The 20,730-nt window shown below is 55.2% G+C and overlaps 1 protein-coding gene and 1 long non-coding RNA gene across 7 annotated transcripts in view; one reads left to right on the forward strand and one right to left on the reverse strand.

Annotated features, from left to right (window-relative positions):
* Positions 1 to 674: 674 nt before the first annotated feature.
* The window catches only part of PEMT (phosphatidylethanolamine N-methyltransferase), a 45,507-nt gene continuing 25,451 nt past the window's right edge, over positions 675 to 20,730 (forward strand). Inside the window, exons 1-3 of one of the 6 annotated variants that reach the window (XM_030002466.2) lie at positions 2,219 to 2,289; positions 3,873 to 3,945; positions 5,514 to 5,621. In XM_030002466.2, coding sequence (XP_029858326.1) covers positions 5,529 to 5,621 — 93 coding nt within the window. In that variant the 5' untranslated portion in view covers positions 2,219 to 2,289; positions 3,873 to 3,945; positions 5,514 to 5,528. Of the gene's footprint in view, positions 779 to 2,144; positions 2,290 to 2,398; positions 2,628 to 3,872; positions 3,946 to 5,513; positions 5,622 to 20,730 lie in introns of those variants that run through there. The other 5 variants (XM_030002467.2, XM_030002468.2, XM_030002469.2 and 2 more) reach the window with 5 other exon arrangements.
* Positions 1,148 to 2,487, reverse strand: LOC115336026. Its single transcript, XR_003921592.1, has 2 exons — positions 2,366 to 2,487; positions 1,148 to 1,295 (listed from the first exon to the last, which is right to left on the reverse strand). It is a non-coding gene; the product is annotated as an uncharacterized LOC115336026 (long non-coding RNA).

Genomic DNA, 20,730 nt, shown 5'->3' on the forward strand with positions numbered 1-20,730 from the left:
TTGTCTCCTTCCCAGCTGCCGGGATGTTTCCGAGGCAGGATGGGGGCCGGTGCAGAGGGGCCCCGCCGCTGCAAACACCCCCTGTCCCTCTTACGCAGAAGATGTTCCCGGGACAGGGGATTTGGCAGCGGGAACAGCGTGGGGGCTCCGGTGTGATTCCCTGCCCCGAAGACAGCCGAGCTGGTGGTAGGGCACTGGGTCCTGCACCACATGCCTTCACTGGGGCAACAGGACAGACGTGTCCATGACAGCCCAGCTCTGCTGGCCTCGAGCAAGGAGCCAGCGAGACAGCTCACCCTCTGCATGTCCTCACCGTCCATCCCTCCCTCTGTCCCTCGGCCATTCCTCCTCCCAGTCTGCCACGGCATCCTTGTCCTTTCCCAGCTGGCAGCGCTGGCAGCACCGGGACGTCCTGCCCTTGCAGCAGGGAGGACAGTTTGGAAAGGTTTGTCCCTGCTAATTCCCTCCCCGGGGGGATGTTTCCTCCCCTCTGAACACAGCCATCATTGCTTTCCCCGCTGCATCCCCTTTGCCCTCCCTGCTGCCCCAAGCACCCAGCTGGTGGGACTCGCAAAATAAACATCCTCCCATCTGCTCCCGCGCCCCAGCCTGGGAGATGACAGAGGCGATAATTACACACTCGGCACAGCAAAATTATCCAGCGCGAGGGAGAAGAGGCCGGAAGCAGCTGGAGATCATCCATGGGGAACGCTGCTCCCACCCACGGCGCCTTCCTGCACGCCTCATCCCAAACCAGCCTGGCGCTGCAATTTGTACTGTGAGTGTGCTCGTCGGGCCCAGGCGGGATGGGGTCCAGCCCCGGGCAAGCACCCCGGGTGCAGGAGCTGACCCTGCAGGCAGGGAGGTGGGGACGCGCTGCTGCAGCGAGGGGTTTGGAGCAGCAGAACTAAGGAAAGCCGGTTTCCTGTGGGGCCGGGAGTCGTAGCTGGGATCCCCTGGGTCTCCTGAAGCGCAACCTCCAAGGATGCCATTTTGCCAGGGAGGGTTTCGTGTGAGCCATCACTCATGTACATTTTCGGTGCCTGCCAGGGCACGAGCGCTCGGACATCCCATCCCTTCCCCACTCCCGCGAGACCTCTGGGAGAAACGCTTGCAGCTCATCCATGAGGCTTCCTTTGTAGCAAACTCCTTTTTGAAGAAAATTTATTTCCCCCTCAAAGGAGGGTCTGCAAAAGCTGATGGTCCATGCAGAGACCCTCAAGAGGTCTGCGGGGATGATACTACCCGATTTCCCGTGCACGGGCAGGTCCAGACTGCAGCCCATGAGAAACATCCTAGAGAGGAGTGAAGAGGAGAAATAATATTAGTAGGAATAATAACAGCAGTAAAAAAAAAAAAATACTACACCTGCTGAAGCGAGTAGGCGGCAATGAATTGTCCTTAAAATACATCCAGGCTTGATGGCTTTACCTTTTGCCCTGGAATGAGTAATACTGGGCACACAACATTTAATTTCCACAGTCTTTCCAGTACCAGAAAACCACGGGAGCCGTTTCACTCCCACTGGCCCTGGTGGGAGCGCTGAACACGGGCAGGGGGACGGGCAGGGGGTATGGGCAGGGGGTACGGGAAGGGGGTACGGGCAGGGGGTACGGGCAGGGGTACAGACAGGGGGTACAGGCAGGGGTACGGGCAGGGGTACAGGAAGGGGGTACGGGCAGGGGTACAGACAGGGGGTACAGGCAGGGGTACGGGCAGGGGTACAGGAAGGGGGTACAGGCAGGGGTACAGACAGGGGGTACAGGCAGGGGTACAGGCAGGGGTACAGGAAGGGGGTACAGGCAGGGGTACGGGCAGGGGTACAGGAAGGGGGTACAGGCAGGGGTACAGACAGGGGGTACAGGCAGGGGTACAGACAGGGGGTACAGGCAGGGGTACAGGCAGGGGTACGGGAAGGGGGTACGGGCAGGGGTACAGACAGGGGGTACAGGCAGGGGGTACGGGAAGGGGGTACAGGCAGGGGTACGGGCAGGGGGTACGGGCAGGGGTACGGGCAGGGCCGTGTCTCTGCCCCCGCTGCAGCGCTGGCACCTCGGTTTCTTGCCCACTCTCCCCTCTGGGGCGCCTTCCCCCCGACTCCCACGCACGGCCCCGCGGTCAGCCCCACACCGGGGCCCGGGGAGGGGTTGCCCGACCCGCGCCGCGGTCCGGTTGCTTCACCGGGCAGGGTCGAAGTCCAAGCGCCGGCAGCACGGGCCGCCCTCCCCGCCGCCGCGGCCGGACTACACGCTGGCAGCCCGCGACGGAGGCGGCCGGGCCCGCGGCGAGGTCAGTGCTTCCCCGGTGCCGCTGAGGCCCGGCCGCCAGGCCCGGTTCCCCCCGTAACCCCTACCCCGCGCCGTACCGGGGCCTTGCCGGCGGCGGAGGCGGGATTACGCTTTCCCGTCAGCGCCACCGCGGGGTTCGGCCGGGCCCCGGGCCAGGGGGAGGCGGTGGCGGGGGAGACCCCCGGTCCGCGGCCTTGCGCCATGGCGGGGCGGGCCGGGCCCGGCGAGGGGCGGCGGGAGGAGGAGGCGGCGGCGGCTGCGGCGGCGGCGGCGGCGGGCGGGGGCCGGCCCTTCCCGCGGGAGTGCTGCGAAGGGCTGGGCGGCCTGGAGTACGGCCAGGTACCGGTGGGGCCGGGGCGGAGGGGGGGGGCGCGGGCGGGGAGCGCCGTGGGCCCGGGAACGGGCCCGGCCTGGAGCGCTGCCGCTCGGTTGTTGGGGGGGGGACGACGACACCGGACCCCCTCCCTCAGCCCCCCCCCCCCCCCCCCCCCGGCCTCTCCCGGTGCACATGGCGGGGCTCCGCAGAGCCGGTGGCCGTAACCCCCCCGCTACCCCCTCCGCCGGGTGCGGCAGACCCCGCGGACTCTCGGTACCCCGTGCCCGGGGAGCGCCCGCCGCCGGCCCCGGCCCGTTTCCACCCGGGCCGCGACGGCGCCGCACGCTCCGGCCACGTGGCAGCGGCTGCACCGGCACCGCGCGGGAGTCCCGTGGGTGCAGCCCACGGCGCGGCCGGGCGCCCGCGCAGCTTATGGGCGCCCGTGCAGCTCTCGCCCGGGCGCCCGTGCTGACCCCGTCTGGGTGCCCGTGCAGACCCTGCCTGGGTGCTCATGCAGCTCTTGGGTGCTTGTGCAGCTCTCGCCCAGTGCCCGTGCAGCTTGTGGGTGCCCGTGCAGACCCTGCCTGGGTGCCCGTGCAGCTCTCGCCCAGGTGCCCATGCAGACCCTGCCTGGGTGCCCATGCAGACCCAGTCTGGGTGCCCGTGCAGCTCTCACCCTGGTGCCCATGCAGCTTGTGGGTGCCCATGCAGACCCTGTCTGGGTGCCCATGCAGCTCTTGCCCAGGTGCCCATGCAGCTCCCACCAGGGTGCCCATGCAGCTCTTGCCCAGGTGCCCATGCAGCTCCCACCAGGGTGCCCATGCAGACCCTGTCTGGGTGCCCATGCAGCTCTCACCCGGGTGCCCGTGCAGACCCAGTCTGGGTGCCCATGCAGCTTGTGGGTGCCCATGCAGACCCTGTCTGGGTGCCCGTGCAGCTCTCACCCGGGTGCCCGTGTAGCTCTCGCCTGGGTGCCCATGCAGCTCTCACCCGGGTGCCCGTGTAGCTCTCGCCTGGGTGCCTATGCAGACCCTGCCTGGGTGCCCATGCAGCTCTTGCCCTGGTGCCCATGCAGTTCTCTGGTGCCCATGCAGTTCTCGCCCTCCCTGACCTTGGGGTCGCAGGCAAGCGGGCAGCGTTTTCCACCATTATTTATCGCCTGTTGGGGAGGAGGGGGCAAAGTTGAATGTTCTGTGCCTGTTACCTGGCTGTCCCAGCAGCTTGCAGAGACACCTCATCCTAATGGGTTCCTCTTTTATCCCTAAAAGCACATACTAGGCACAGGCCAATCCGCCTCCCGCTGGCAGCAGCAAATTTGGTTGTTGAGGAGGAGAGAAGAAGGTGAGTGCAATGTTAATGATGTTGCCAGGAGTTAGTAGGTCAAGAAGCTTTTGTTCAGCCTGTGCTGGCAGTGTGCTCAGCTCTGTACGAAATGAGAGGAAAGAAGCTGTCCTAGTCCCACGGGTTTGCAACTGAAGCGGGACCAGACAGTTTGGCCCCAGCGCCAGCGGTTCTCTGGGTGCCCAGGTTACGGCTGGACAGCACTCGGTTTGAAGGGACGAGATCTTATGGTGAAGGGCTGCTCGGGGGTGAAGGGAGGGGAGGAGAGGCCGGGAAGGGTAGGAATAGGGGGAGATGGGTCAGGATCAGGCCCTGGGGGCTGTTCCCTTCGTTCCTTGCCAGCAGCTGCATCCCGAGGGCTCGAATGGAGGAGTTCCTGGGAGCTGGGGCAGTTTGAAGGCAGCCGCGGACCCCCCGTAAGGTTCCCCCCATTTCCCCGGGGCCGTATGGCCTTTGCTCGTGCACTTTGCACCATGGGCAGGACAGCACGGGAGCCGTTCCCAGGGCCTCTGCTCTTGGCTTCAAGAGGTGCCAGGTTTAGCAGCCCCTCACCATGAATCCCACTGCAGTTCTGATTCCTTCAAAGAACCCGTGAGGAGCCAGTGGGAGTTTCTCTCCCAGAGGGGCGAGGTGGAGCCGATGCCTTTTTGAGCCTTTCCTGTCCCCTGGCATCCGAAGGACTTGCAAACACAGCTGTGTTTGGGAAGCAAAAACCTTCCACGTCTCGATGTTGTCTTGATTCTGATTCAAGCGAGGGAAGGGCTTGGGCTGGGCTATTTTGTCTTTTGTTTTCAAAGTTTTTTGGGAAAAAAAAAAAAGAAAGGCTCTGGCTGTTTTTCATCCAAATACCACTGCTGGGAGAGGGGGCGGGGAGGGAGAAGCAGCATGGCTTATTGCACGTAAAAATGCTGACAATGTCAGGGAGCCATCCTGGGAAAAATATCTCTTTCTTAAAAGGAGAAAGGGGGAAGAACAGTGAGCTTTAAGGGTTTTTTGTTGTTGTCGTTAAGTAAGACAGGAAAGTCTTTTGCAGCTTCTTACAGTGCAAATGCATCCCCCCTCACTGTGGAGGGGGTTTGCATCACCCTTACTTTAGGGAAGGCAAGTTTGAGGCTGACACAGTCCATTGCTTGGCATCTCCACGCAGACCAGCATCCCTGGGACAGTTTCTCTGTCCCCGGGGACGCCGAGGTGCTGTGAAACGGTGCTCCCTTTCCTGCGGCTTGGAAACGCGCTTGGGTTGGCAGCTGCCCCGTAGCGCTGGTTCTCGTCCTCACAGCAGCAGTGTCCTCGCAGTGCCTGTGTCCTTCTGGGCACTGCTGCAAACGTGGGGTTCCCCGAGAGCCCTGTGCCCCCGAGGTGTGGGGGGAGACGGCTTGGAGGACCCCCCACTCCTCTTCTTGGCTTTGCACCCTGACACAGCGTGTTGCTCGGGGCCGTTAAAAGATTTGTCCGCTCTTGGAGGGCAGCTGACACGTTTGGTTTGAGATGAAGTGCCCCGTATTCGGGTACAACGCCCGGTGCCCCTGCAGGAACCCGCACCCCCAGTAACTGGCTCTTCCCCCCAGGTGGATGTGACAGCCATGGCACGGCTCTTGGGCTACGTGGATGTGACCGACTCTGGCTTCATTGTGGCTGTCCTCTCCATCGCCTTCAACCCGCTTTTCTGGAATGTGGTAAGAGCTGCCTGCGTGCCGGCCACCCTGTCATTTTTTGTCTTCCTTTGCCAGCCACAGGGCGGTCTCCTTTGGCCAGTGTTGGAGGAAAAACCTCTTTTGGGGAAGTCTGCTGGGCTGGGTGGGGTGAGCAGTGCTCAGTTTTTAGGTGTTAGAAGTGGGTGAGCAGGGAGCTGTGCTGCAGAGAGAACTCCTGGGGCTGGGGGTAGCTGTGACGGGTGTCACAGAGGAGGTGAAGGCGGGATCCCGTACGGGATGCAGAAGGAATTAGGAGCTGAGCTTGGGAGAGGGGACAGAGCAATCAAACCTGTCCTTCAGCCGTCTCCTGCCGTACCTCCCACCCCAGCAGCCAGGCACTGGCCACCACTGGGACTGAGCATAAATGGCATTAACCCCCGGCGGCGGGCTGCACTGTATGCGTTGCCCGCTGCTTCCCCTTGAAATATGTTGGCAGCTGGTTGTGTGGATGGTAGGAAGCAAAAACAGTCAGCCAAAAGTTAACCTGAAGAAATTCCCCCTCCTTCATGCTGCAAAGTCTGGCAAAGAGCTGCAGAGCTGGCAGCAAGCCAGCCCTAAGCAGGAGCAGGGATACCTGTGCACGGGTGATGCTCGCTGTCCCTGTGGGTGCCATACCATCTGCTGGGCGCGATACCACTTTGGGAGCCGAGACTGGAAAAGTCTTCACTGCCCTTTACCACTGCGGTTTGCTACCTCCCTGCGAGAGCAGCGAGAGTCATTGCTGGCCCCGTTTTGGAGAGTTGGAGAGCCAATGTGCCGAGCAGGGAGCCCAGGCTCCTGGGCTGAAGGACGTCCCTGGCTGAAGGACGAGGTGACTCCCATCCCGCAGCACTGCTGAGGTGTGGGGTGAAACCTTCTCCCCGCGAGCGCTCATGGGAACGGGATGTCATCTCAGCCAAGATTCCCAAAACTGCCCGCCAAACCTCCCTGCAGGGATTCTCACCCTGGGGAAGTCTCCTCAAAAAGGCCTTATTTTTTCAGAGGGGGAGGACTCGGCTCTCTCTGAGCGCGGGGGCTCTTGAGATTGTCTCATGCTGGGCTTTGGAAAAGCGAGACTCTCCTGGCTGTGAGTCACTTTGGAAACCTCCGTCGGAGCTCTTTGTTGCAGCCTCCCTAATTTTTCATGCAACTCATTATTAAAAAGTCTCACGGTGCCTGAAATGCAAACTAGAATATGCCACATTATTTCGACTGCAGAGTCATCATTTAGCATAAAGAATCAATGAACAAGAAGATTCAGGATGTGGTCTCTGGGGGGAGAGACCGGCTCCAGCGAGAAACTGCATAAAAGGGAAAGAAAAAAAAGTACTTTATTAGCGTCTGCTGCTACGCCTGCGACTTGTGGGACGCCTGCAGCTTGGGAAATAGCATTGCTTTTTGGATCAAGAGTTTGGCTGCTGTTAAAGGACAGGGAAAGCTGATGTAACAGCAGGAAGTTCATTGCTCTGCGTTGCTGTTGTCCCCTTCCAGTGTCTGAAGAGCATTGCCGTTGGCGGCAGGTGGCACTGCAAGCAAGACGTGCAGGGCCTGCGCCTGGGAGCAGAAGGCATCTCTGCATGGGTTTGCAGTGAGCAACCTGAGCCGGTGTGTTGGTGGCAAGCTCTGGGGAGGTGAGCGTGGCACTAGATGTTTTCCCGGCTGTAACGGGCCGGGTGGCTCTCGCAGTCCGTGTGCCTCCGTCCATACGTTTGCTCTGCCCGGGTCTCCGAGCATCTCCCTGGCGTTTTCAGGCTCTGCCGGTCCCGGTGTATGGCTCGCAGCAGGCACTGCTGGAAGGCTCTTGCGGGGGGGCTGTGGGACCTGCAGCCCTGAGCAAGCCCCCGCTATCGGGTGCATTTTAGCAGGAGTGGCCCCAGCCATCCTTGGATTTTCCCTGACCTGCTTCCTTTACCTCCACTCCATCCTTTTTTCCATGTGATCGGTGTCCCCTGCCTGCACCTAGCCAGCAGCTCTCCTTTCTTTCTCTATATCCCTGCACAAGCTCCCTTTGTGTTTTGCTCTTCGAGTTCCTTCCCGGCAGCTGAGATCGCTTCTGCATCTGAATTACTTTGGGCTTGCAAGAGCTTTAGTGCAAAGAGTGGATTTCTGTGCCGTGCCAAGCACTCTCTGCTCTCTGTGCTTAATAAGTAATGTGGGACCCTGGTCAAAAACCCTCCTGTGCATGAAATTCCTGATTTGGGTAGAAAATGGGTGGGGATGCATTGATTTAGTTCAGTGTCTTAATTCCCCGTTTTTGCTGAACGCTGGCCAGGTCTGCCTCTTGCAAAGTTTGGCGCCGGGTTGTCCTTGCTGTGCAGCGCCTCTGAATAAATATGTGGTGGGGAAACCCCGGCTCCGTGCCATGCTTGGCCGATGGAGAGGCACATCTTGAGGCTATGAGCATAGCAAGGCGTTTGCCCTGGTAGGCACCAGGCTTGTTTCTTTGGGACAAAACCTGCAGGCTTTGGGGACGAAGCATGAACTCCGGAGGCTGTGGGAGAGCATGGCTGCGGAGAAAACCCTGATGCTCATCGGGTCGATTTATGTACTTTGGTTAAGAGAGCAATTTAGAGGACCAGAGCCTAAGTGGGGCAATTTGCAGGACTCCAGCCGGGCTATGCTGATGCTGCCTCCTGTTCTCCGCAGGGGAGAAAAGCTCTCCAAAACCAGCCTCAGGACTCCCGATTCCCAGCTTCCTCCCTGCAGGCATGTGCCAGGGGGTCCCATGAGTGTTACCCCGGGGTCACCCACTGCGTTTCCCCACCAAACCCAGGGCTCGCACCCCCTCTTCTGCTTCCCCTTCTCCATGCCAATTAAAATCCCACCCGTCCCCAGGTGGCCCCCAGGTTATGGCACAGCTTGGATGTGTTCCTGCACTATTCTCTGGGGTTTTTTCCTTTTTTTTTCCTCTCTCCTCCTCATGCTGTCTCTGCTTTCCCACCCGCCGTGGCTGTTATGAAAAGAGCTGCTGGGAGCTGTGGTCCCACATGAGGCAGGGTGCAGGCGAGGTCCCGAAAGGCAGCAGCAGAGCCATTTTGGGGATGAAGTCACTTAAAACTCCCCAAGGATGTTCAACGTAGCCGGGAGACCTGTACCGCTGTGGGGCTGTTAGAGGGGCACCCGTCGAGGAGTAGGCACATCGTTGGAGCTGTGCTGTAAAACGTTAATGAGGTCAAAGAAGCAGAAACTTCAATAAATCCCATCTGTGTTTGGAAAGCCGCAGAACGATGGGAGAAACTTCCCATCCCTTGGTAACTAAGGAAGGTATTAAATAACAGCTCCTTGGGGACAAACATTTTCAAGCCAGGAGACGCAGATAACCTGCATGTGGGAGGCTTTACAGAGCTCGCTGAGCCTTGGCACATGGGGAGGTTCTAGAAAGCTGGAAGGTTTCTGACACTCTCAATAGCAAACAAGCAACTGGCATAGCCATGAGCCAGGTAGTCTGACGTCCGTCACCATGCAAGAGAGTTTCAAGTGGGGAGCGCATCCATCAGCAATCCTTTTCTTGATTTGAGCGTCTTAAAAATTTACGGCTGGCGTCACGGACTGATTTAGAAATGGCACATCTTCAGCTGCCACCCGAGAGCTTGCTCCTCCCGTCACCTCCGGTGACCACCTTGAGACACCCATGCATCTTGCAGGAATCTGCAGGGTGAAACTTCAAATGTCATGGTTAGGAACAGGCTTGGCGTAATTTAGCATGATTTTAAAGAAAATAGACCCCATCAGAGAAACGTGATTTTATTGTACAAGGTTGCAGCTTTTCCGGTTCAGGGTTACAAGATCTCTGTTTTAAACTTCTGTCAAGTGTTTAAACTGCGTGAGGTTTTGATTAAAGTAGTTGCACAGGGACCTGGGCTGACAATGCCTGGCTCCTGATGGATGTGTATCTCTTGGTTCATTTATTTTTAATTTCCCATCCTTTTCTCCTTCTTTGGAGACTGAAGGAATCTGCCAAGTGGATAAGAAGTGCTTGTGCCGGTGGGGAGGGGGGAGTTTGCAGGTGCTGGAAGCCCGGTGTCATCTACCTCTGACCAGTTCTTGCTAAACTCGGAGGAAGGTGCCTGGCCCAAAACTTCCCCACGCTGCTGGGAAGTGGTCGGGAGCTGTCGGGATTCAGACCTCAGTGAGTCAAACTCCAAGAAACCTTTTGGGGACAGGAGAAAACTGCCTGATGCTGGGGGATTTCAGCAGCTCTCGCTGTCTGTCTTGCAGAAGGGAAGGATTGAGCGGTGGCGTGATGGCGGTGTGTTAGCACCTTGCTGGGAAAAGGAAATTGCAGGGTACGAAATGGCTGTGCGAGGGTTGGGGCTGGAGTGGCAGGCAGAGCCTCGTGGGAAGTACACCTCCATTAGCTGAAGTTTACAGGGTTGGGAGATGAATGAGTCGGAGTGATTTGTTGGTTTTTTCCTGGCCTTCAAATTCTGCAAACCTGCGAGAGTTTTGTGGGCTCCCCCGCAAACCTCTGCCTGCCTGCAAGCGCAGGTGAAAGCAGAAAAACAGCCCTCGCCCATCTTCTGGAAAGTGCTTGTAGATCCTGTCGTAGAAGCCACGGCACAGTGACGATGATTATCTGCTTATAACAGATGCTAGATCAATAGCGGGGCTTCAAGCTACGCTGCAAGGCAATTGACTGCAGAAAGTGTTTCTTTATTGGGGTAAAGCTGGGCTTGCAACGAGGCTTGGATTCGCTCTTACATCTCCTGTCTTAAAATGTCACCACCAGCTCTGATGCCTTTCATCCTTTGTGCAGGGAGAGGATGCACATTATTTGTAATTGGACTCTCTACCAGGCAGCAATAGCCGTTTTCATTTTGTACAATGCCTAAGAGAGAGCGAGGGTTTGCTTTTTTTTCTCTTTTCCTCCCCCCAAACAGCATTTAGTGGCAATTTTATTCCGAGTGACTTGGTAACGCTTCCCACTCAGGCGGCGAGGGCTCTGCAGCGATGCTGTAACGCGTGCGGTAAGTGGACGGCATCGATTCGCCAGCCGTCTCGTAACAGAGTGAGTCCTGGCCGGGTGTGTAACACTGCGCCTGTTTGGCTCCTAAATTTAGCTTTTCCAGCATGTCGGCACCGCTGCGAGCCACATAACAGGGACCAAAACTGGGTCGCATCCTGCGGCCTGCCGGCTGGAGTGACACAATTAGGAGCGCTGTCACCTTGAGGGAGAGCCACATCCTTCGTCCCAGCACCGCTTCCCTGCAGCCTCTCAGCTAGGGGTGGTGGTGTTTTCATCTAAACCCTCTTTAAGAAGCTGTGCAGTATCTTTTTATGATGTCCTTGCAGGCTGAGCTGCCTGCTGTGGGGGGGGGGGGATCGTGGAGGCCAGCCTGGCTGGGCGGCTGTGAACTGAGACGCTTCATCCGTGTGTCGAGCCAGGCAGGATCTCAGCCCTCGGGGCTCCAGGCGAGGCGGTGGCAATCATTCGAGCAGCTGCGCAGCCACCGCGCGTGGGTACCTGCCAAAGCAGGGTGTGCTTGGGCGGCCGAACCGTTGCCGTGCCCGTTCCTAGCGTGGATTTGGGATCCAGCCGGTATGCGACGTGCCTGCTCGGTGTTTCTCTAAACCGAGGTCAGAATCTGTTTCTCACCTCGCAGTCCCCTATGGATCATGGCCAAGCTGACCCAAAAAGCAACCTTCTTTTTTTAGCTTCTGCAGAATGCTTCTCTAAAAATGCTTCTCCCAGGGTGTTTGTTGTATATACTGGACTTTTCTTGTTTAGTGTTTTAAAAATAAACTGCGGGCTGCTGGCAGCCCTGCTGGAATAAGTCAGCACATGCACAAAAGATGAAAAAATATATTTAAGCCGGGAGTCTTGTTTCCATACACGAGAAGATTATCTGTAGACCCTAGAAGTTGGGAGAGGCCCTTTCCTCTCTGTCCCACTCCATCCCTGTCCTGCCATGCTGCTGCTAAACACTTTCTCCTGCTGATGAGGTGCTGATCAAAGATGTTAGTCTATGAAATGGCAAGTCCATGACCACCTGCATCCCACGGGACAAGGCAAAAAATGCAAAAAAGAAAGTAGTATGATCTACCCGGACCGGGAGGTGTGGAAGACGGTGGGTCCTCCCGTGTGGCCCTGGGCTTTGGCAGCGTTTGTGCGTAGCCCTGGGGCTGGGAGCTGCTGGAGCCCCGAGCGGGGAAACCCATTGCCTCCCCCGGGACATCGGCTGTCCGGGGGCCGGACGGGACCTTCCCAGATTGCATGCCTGCTGCAATCACAGATGTGAGCTGGGTGTTTTCCAGCTGCTTTGACAAAGAAATGCAGAGATACGCAGTCTGCTGGGTGCTCTTGGGAGGTTATTTCCGTAAGGTCCGCTGCCCAGCTTCCATCATGATGCAATTGTATCTCCTGCATGCCTGGAGACTCGTGGTGGGGAGGGAGGCGTTGGGGTTTCATGGTGGGAGTGCTGGATCTGGCTAGTGGCAGGCTGGTGGCACACAGGGTTGGCACCCCAAAGAAAATGCTTCCTCGTTTTCTCTATTTTCTTCCCCCTTGATGAACTCCAAGGGGACACTTATCTCCAGTTGCTCACATGGCAGTAGCAAATGGGTAGTAAAGTAGATTAGTAAATCAGTAAAGCAAAACCCTCCTTCTCTTTTCCTCCTATATTGTGTCCCCAGTGACACAAGTAGCTGGAAATGGCACTTGGCAGGAGCATCCCACATCCCTGCTCTCTTGAGTGTGAAACCAGATAGTTCAGCAACCCGATGACAGCAGCGCTTGGCGGGCACTGGTTCCTGGTAAATATTAGGAGCCTCATCTCAGTTAAAGCAAACAAGTATCCACACTCCCCCCAGGGCTGCCTGCCTGTAGCAGCTCCCTTACATTCCCCTTTCTAAGGCATCCTGACAAAGCTTTAAAACCCCAACCTAGAGAGAAAGAGTTGATTTTTGGAAGCTGGTGCTGATGTATTACATTGATGGAGGACACGAGCTATGGAGATAGAGCGTGCCTGGGCAGTGGCTTTGGTTGATACGTTGCAGAAGGATGGGTGCAGCGGTGCACCGGCTGTTCAGAGCAAGGAGCTTTGATTTCGGAGGGTGGCCCTGACCCAGAGGAGGGGCTGTGGAGTGGGGTGAGAAATAGCCCTACCCAGCGAGGTGCTGCCTGATTTTTCTTTTCGCTGCCAAGCCATCCGAAGCTCCGTGCTTGCTCATGTGCAGGGAAAGAGGGACAACTCTCTTAGAAAATTATTAATTTGGTTGCCAGAAAAGCTGAAAGCCCCAGGCTTGTGCATCTGTGTGAGGCTTCGTCAAACTCCTCCGATCTCCCAGCAAATGTTGGGGTCAGGGAGAGGAAGGCTGATGGGAGCTATTGATTTTCCCATGTGTCATTAAAATTGTGAACCTCCATGGTGCATTACCTAGTCGTCTGGATTTGGCAATATCTTGCTTGGGTTTTTTTTGCCTTGCAAAACCTTTTTTGTTCCCTCTCTTTACTCCTCCAGACCAGGGATGATGCAGCTGTGGGCTTGTTCTGCAGGTCAGGACGTGCGAGCTGCTGCTTTGTCTGGCTGAAGGGTTTTCACTCGCTGTCTGTGTAGGCACAATCACTTTTGGTGTGATCCTTTTTGCGCTTTTGGGAAGAAAAAGCAGGCTGCGAGCAGCTCACACCCCTGAAGTGGGTGAAATGAAGATGGGTTTTAGCAATTTTCTCTGCCTTTGGCTGTTGCGGGGAAGCCTGACCGTCAGGGCTCACAGAACGCCTTCGTTGCCTCCTTTGTGCGGTGGGAGGTTTGCTCATTATCTGGTTTGTGCTTCACTTATAAAAGAAGCTGTAATCCTAGCAGCTCCTTGCCATAAAAGCACAAAGACATTTTCAGGGAAGAAAAATGTACATGCAGCTTTTATGATCCTTTACAGTACTCCTTCTGCCTACTTTTCTCACCTCCTGCCCTTTCTCCAGCATCAGCTCTGTGCCTGCCTGGTGCTCAGTGTGACCACCTCTGGCTCGAGCCTCTCCTTTGCTATAGAAATGCCCCTTTTAGAAAGAAAAAGTTGAGCATCCTCCTCGTCAGTCTTGTTGGGTGAAGTGGGACCCCAAATCCCTCCATGTACTTGGATGTTCCTATTCCTGTCCTCAGAGCTGTGTTTTCTGCGGTGAGTCCGACAGCAGATGCTCAGTTGGCAAAATCCCGTGGAGGGTTTTGAGCTGGGAAAAAAAACCCGTGACTACGGTGTATGCCCGTAACAGGACTGGAGTAATACCAAACCAGATCACCTTGGGGCACGCGTGGCTGTTCCTGTTAAAAACTGAATGACCTCAGACAAGATACAATAGTTTTAACTACAAAGCATTCCTATTAAGTGCCCTTTCCTGCTTATTTTTACCAGCACTTTGTTTTAATGACTGCAGAGTTACTCATTTGATTCCCAAGGCTGGAGAGCAGCAATGAATTAGTTTCATTTCGACACTTTGTCGTGCAATCATATTCCAGAGATTGATGTACTCGGAAGCCAAAGCGAGTGCATTGCCCAACTGAATATTACTTGCCTGCCTGTACCCATCAGGCTTTGGTCCCTGGTGCGGATACGTGGGGATCCTTAGCTGGAAGGAATTCCTCAGCCTCCCCCATCCACCTCCGTGCAGGGCTCCGGTACAAATGCATGGAGCAAAAGACTGTAAAAGGGTTTGAGCACTGTGTGCAGGGCTCGTATATGCATCTCAGTGTTGGGCTTTGAGTCTGCAAAAGGGGGAAGAAGCTCCCCTGGGGTGCAAATCACTGAGTCTGGGGATGATTGAGTGTTTGCTCGGCTTTTGGGTTACGTTTCTTGCATTGAACAAATACCATGGGGCACGTGATTACACCCATCTAACACCCACAGGAACCCCAGTGATAACACCAGCAAGCCCGAGGGGTTCGATGGTTGTATTTAACCCTTCAGACTGTTATTACTTGTTGTGCTGCACAGTTTGAACATCTCATCCCCGAGGAGAGGGGAACAGAGCGCGCGGCTGCCCGCGTTACATAAAGATCAAATTGTCCCTCTCTATTGTTGGCCGTCGGGACGACAGCAGCATCGCAAACATGCGTGTCCTCAGCGCCGTGGGAAATGTTCCCCGGGGAGGCTTAACACGGAACGTGGAACGTGATATGTCGAGCAGCGAGAGGACGGGAGGCCCTCCAGCCGAAATCGGCGCTCCGCTGAGCGCGCCCGGTGCAACCAGTACCTCTTTTCCAGCGAACTCTCACTACTCTGCGAAGGGGTATTAGATTTCTCTTGCATTTTGTGCTCTGCGAGGCGTATTTATTTTTTTTTTCATCCCCCTTTTGCTGTTCCCCCTCCCGTCACAGCCCCTGGGGGAGCGATGAGCGAGTACACGCTGTCCAGAGGATGGGTGTGTTGGGAGTCCTTATTAGCAGACTTATTCCAGAGAATTAAACCCTAATTTCACAAAAGGGCAGCAAGAGAACGGCTGCAGCTCTGGGAGAAGCCGAGCCGGCTTTGTGTGTTGTTTGTAAATGGCACAAGAAGTCCTGGTCTGAGACTGCCGGTCCTGGTCATTGGGGTATTACGACCAAAAGAATAATTGCTGTGTTTCTTTACTATTTAAAACAAAAATTGCAAAGTAGTGTACAAGGAAACCAGCCATGTCTCCTCTACTGTGCTGTCACTTGTGCCTCCGCTTGTTTTGGTTTTGGTTTTAGGCAGGGCTTTAAAATGTTCCTAATCATCTTCCACTTCACCTTTTGACAACCCCGCTGCAAAATGTGCCTCTGCGACACCAGTCATTGTTTCTCCCTGAATTAATTGTTGTGTGTAATTGCGACCTGCCGCAGGACGCTGTCTTGCTCTATTAAAAAGAGAAATGCTAATGAAGAACATTGGGTACCATATTACAGGAGAGCAAGGCTCAACTCGCTGGGACGTGTACTTGGCGTACTGTTATTGCCAGCCCGGGCAGAAATGGTGTTTCTGTCTCTCATCAGTCACTGGCTAATGATTGTAATTTTTACTTGCTGAGAAACTCTGGATATAATGGACTTCATTAACAGATACATGCGATGCTACCAGACCTGCATTAGGGGGAGAGAGGAAGAAAACAACCCCTGCGTGGAGGCAATTTTATTATTTATTTGTAGCAATAGGAGTCATCCAGAATTAGTGTCAGATTCGGCAGTGTGGCTAATGAGCTGGGCTGAGCTGGAATCCAAGCAAACCTATTAACGAGAGCAAACGGCAGAGATGATGCCCGGGTCTGAAAACCCTCACATCAAAGGCAAGATCCCAGGCAGCGCTGGGATGGCTTGGCTGCTTTTTCTTCCTCTGCGTGGGGCTGTGTGGTTGTGTGCTGATGCGTTTGCGTCTCAAGAGGCTTCTGCTTGCCGATCACCCTCAGCCTTCCTCCATCCCCTTCTCTCCTGCCAGCTCCTTCTTACTCATACATTGGGTGGACTGGAGCTTCTGATTTAATCTTTAAGACAGCAGAGCCAAAGTATTTCCACTCCCATCTGCTTGAAGAATTGCCCGACTTGCAGTCCTGCAGCATCCAGCCCCAGTTTTCGGTTGCAGGCAGGGGCACCTCTGCAGGTCCAGCTGGTTGGGGACATCGTGACAGAGCTGGGTCCTCACGCTGGTACCCGAACACGTATCTGCAACTAAATGCAGGTCATACAGGAGAGCAAAAAGGCACTTGAATTAGCTTCCATCTCCCGTATAGCTTTATACGGTCTCTTTGCAATGAATCAGAGGCTGCAAGAAATGTCAGAGTCGTTAGGTGACCTCAATCTCCTTTTACCTGGAGCCAGTGAAGGCTTGTCTCAGTTCCGTAAGAGGATATTTCTTACATAGGATGCACTTGCTGAAGACTGTCCATTTTTATTCCAGCTAGAATAACTGCTTTTTAATCAGGCTGACCTTATTTGCAACGGCGATAGCGATTTGAACTAGATGTTTGCAGCAATCGTTGGAAAGCTTTGAAGAGCGGGATAGATGCTTTGTGACGAAGATAGAAAGCTTTGTCCCCACATTTAAAACCAAACCTAAGGCGTTGAAGTCTGCAGCGAATTCAGAGGGACTTGACCTCAGCACTGTGGATCCGCTGGGATCCAGGGCTTGATTTGGAAATAACGCAACGGAGCGGAGGTGCGAAAATAGAAGGGAAGTCTTAAAAAAAAAGAGAGGCGTTTGTCTTGTAACGTGGTATTTGTACTGAACGCTTGCTGACAGTGTGGTGCAGCAAAGAGCTTGTCTTTCTAAATCGATGCCAGTTCAAACATTGTCAGTGCTATTGTTGGATCGCTTTGTTTGAAAATGGGTCTTTTGGGTAGACGGCCTGTTTCGGTAAAGCTGCTGTGTGTATAACACTTCAAGCACTTTCCCCGGCTTTGCTTTTTTTAGTGTTGCATGAGTAACAGGAAAAAAAATAAGCAAATACAGGATGTGACATGGGCAGAATAGTCTCACTCACCCAAGAGACCGACACACACCTTTGCTTCTGGTTGGTTTGGGAAGGTGCCTGCTATGGACCGCCTGAGCAAAATCAGACCCATTTTGCTCAAAGAAAATGCTCTGAGCTTCAGAAAAATGTATGAAAATATGAGGTTTGTGGTTTTCTGGATGGGGACTGAGCGCAATGGATAGCTGAGTGTGGGCCAAGTCATCTGGGCATGGAAGATGAAAAAGAAACCGGCAAAACACCGGGCAAAATGCTTCACTGTCCTGCGCACGAGATGCTCATCTGGCAGTGCTGGCCTTCCCTCTGGGCTCCAGCAGAGCCCCAAATACTTGTGCAGGGGGAGCCTCTGCCTTTCCCTAATCTCGGGACTGTAGTTTATTAGGTTGTATTACAGGATAAGAGGAGCCGGGTGGGTCCCAGCTGCTCCCCGTTCCCCCACACAGCCCATGTCCCTCCCAGTACTTGGCCATCCCCACCGCATCCCAGACTAGGACTGGAAAGGTCCTTCCCCATCCCGTGCTGTGCTCTGGAGAAATCATTATTTCCCAGATATTTTTTCCATGGGTTTTGTTGGCTAGGAGAGTCTGTTTGGGCCGTGCAGGCTGATTCCTTGCAGCTGGAGCGCATCGCCTTTCCCCTGCTCAGTCTTGGGGAGCTGCTCATAAGGGCTTCCTATGTCCACTCTCAAAATTAATTAACACAGCTCATTCTGGGTTACTCGAAATCACCTGCCTTCAGCTTCCAGCTCTTCGGACATAAATCATGAGCTCCTTGCCTTGAGGAGAAACTGTTCAGATTTTGTGTTGGAAATTGCTAGCAAATACAGCCCATATTGCGTGTCATTTTTGTTATTATTGAAGAGGAGAGGATGTGGCTCATGGAACATCGATGGACCTGGGCTGCCTTGGCATACGTTAAGCAGGGGCTTGTTTTTATTACAACCAGCTAATGAGATGGTACTTTGACAAATCACATAAACACTATTAGAGAAATGAAATTTATTATCTAGCTGTTGATCATGAGTGGATTCAAGGTAAAGGCTCATGTGGAGGTAATCTCAAGGGATGGCTTTGAGGTAAAGCGTACCTAGTCCTTATGAAACCCTTATCTGTTTACCTGCCGCCTTGTTTTGTTTCCCCAACTCAAGGCTGTTAGCTGAGGTGACCTGTGCCACTTCAGTCCAATTACTTTCACTGGGGATGGATGCGGGGGGGGCTTTATTTTTTAGGCTAAACTCATACATGGTAGAGGCAGGCTGGGTTTCTTTAATAGTCATCTTTCCACTTCTAAAGAAGCGGAGCCACTTCTTCTCCCTGTGTCAAAGTGCTCAGACTAGACCCCATTGACCCCCTCGATGGCGGTGCACAGGCTTTGTTGGGGAAAAGTCACTAGAAGAGGCACTCCAGCTTGCTTTTCATCCTCTTAACTCACTCGTTTGGGCGATCAACATTGCAGGCAGCGAGGGTTTGTCACGCCGGCTTGTCTCAGTGCTGCGGCTCCCCAACCTGCCCCTTGGTTTTGGAGAGGAGCCCGCCCTGCTTTCCTCTTGTAGATGGTTCTCTTCTTCAGCCCCTTGGATGTTCTCATTTTTTTGCAGCCTTTTGTGCTTTCCAAGCCTCCGGTTCCACTGCGAGAGCCTGGAAACGTGTGGTTTTTCCCTCCGTGAAACTCCGTGTCACTTGGGTGTACAGCCCCGTCGTTCCAACTGGCTGTTCTGTGCCGCAGTATCGCTGCGTAGCCAGTCTACATACTCTGAAACCCCGCTGCTGTTTCTTTTGGCTGGAATAAACAACAACCCCCCTCCATCCAGAGCCCGTGAAAGGCAATGGAAAAGTCTTCCTTGAGTCAAATCGACGCCTTCCTTTCCAAACTGAAAGGCCTTGGCAGACAGGGATGAGCTAAGCCGTCCTCCTTGGCTGCGGCTTACTGACAGCTGTTATTGCCATCGTACCAGTGGGGAATGGGAAGGGGGAAAAACTAACTGGTGTAGCCTCCTGGGGAGACCTTTCCTGGCTGAGCCAGCCTGTCCCCGTCTCTCAGGACACTTGTCAGGTCTCTGCCCATCAGATCAGGGTGCCCGGAGCCTCCAAGCTCCAATGGGAGTCCCTGCCCTGCTCTGGCTCCACGGGCACGGGCTGTCACCCGTTGTCCCCAGTGCCTGTTGCTCATCGGCAGTCCATCTCTGGGTCCATCTTTTCTTGGTGCATTACCATAAAAAAGACTTTTACAAGCTGCGTGGGCAAAATCTCCGGCGTGCGTTGCCTTACAGCTCACATGAAACCATTAAGACGGTGCCTGTCTCTTCTAATACCGCTTCAGTGTTTTAATTGCATGAACTGGAAGCTGCTGCTCCAGTACTTAGTGGTGGAACTTCGCAGGGCTTTAATCATTTGCTAAAAAGCTTTCAGGCTCCATTACCGTCTTATGGCTCTCTGTAATTGAGTGCCTGTGAGTTGAGAAGCCTTCAGAGAAATAACTCGGTCTCTAGATCAGGTAGTCCAGAGCCGCCGCGGCTCTTCCCAGCGCAGGCAGGAGGCAATTAGACAAAGTGGAGCCTGTCGGGGTGCTGGCAGGAGCTGGCACCCTGCGGCCGGCTCCCCCAGGGTGCTGTGGTGGCAGGAGGGACAAGAAGGTGGTCTCATGGTCACCCCAAGTGCCGGCTTCTCCTCCTGCCTCTGGAAAGCGTTCAGCTGCGGACGGCTCAGCCTGCTTTCCCCAGGCAGCTCCGCAACGCCAGCTTGCCGTGGTTTAGTGCTTGCCCTGTGGCGCCCGCTCCCAGCCGGTCCTGGAGCCGGTGCCCACCTCGGCTGCACCCTGCAGACGGGTCCTGGGCCATGGGCTGCGCTGGGAACGACAGGGATGAGCAGCAAAGGGACCCCGAGCAGTGCTGCGGCGGGACGGAGGGGCTGCAGCAGGCAGGGCTGGGTGGGATGAGGGCTTGGGGAAGGCTCAGATGGGCAGAGGTGGGGACGATGCTCCCGCCCTGCCAAAGGGACGGCACGTGGGATTAAGGCTGCTGTATGATCAGCCGGCCCCAGTGGTGGAGCGCGGCTGAGAACTGGTGGCTCGTAACATATAAGAGATGGTGGATGAAGGATGCACGAGGGACTGGCCTGCTAAAAGGCTGGAAGAGGGAAGATACCCGTTGTCCGCCTCATCTTGGGAGTCAAAGCGGATGGACGCGTACCGACCGGCGACGGGCGTCACGGCGGGCGCAAGGGAGTCACCGCAGCCTAATGCACCGCTGCCTGGCTGCCAAGCCCTGGCCGCGGGCTAAACCTTGTGGGTTTAGGGCACCTTCCCGGGGCCACGCACCCACCCGGGGCTGACCCGGTGCTCGTGGGCAGCGCAGGGAAGGCAGTTCTGCTGATGGGTGCTTCGTATCGCCGCCACTGCTGCACCGGGAACGTGACTGTGGGGAGGTGACGGCTAATTGCTGCAGCGAGTCAAGGACTGTTTAAGCAGCTAATTAATTCCTCCTAATCAGCCCTTGATCTGTTGAAAACTGCATGGCATTATCTCCTCTGCTGCAACACCTTGATAATTCCTGTCTGAATGGCCTTCACGGAGAACATATTTAAATAAACTCAATAGAGATTTCAGACAGATAGCAACTATAATTACCAGCTTGTACAAATTAAACCGTGGTTTGTTCTGTTCTTTTTCTCCTGCCTTCGCTGCCCAGAGCTCCTGCTAATC

Source organism: Aquila chrysaetos, chromosome 25, assembly GCF_900496995.4.
Source record: "Aquila chrysaetos chrysaetos chromosome 25, bAquChr1.4, whole genome shotgun sequence".
Taxonomy (NCBI): domain Eukaryota; kingdom Metazoa; phylum Chordata; class Aves; order Accipitriformes; family Accipitridae; genus Aquila; species Aquila chrysaetos.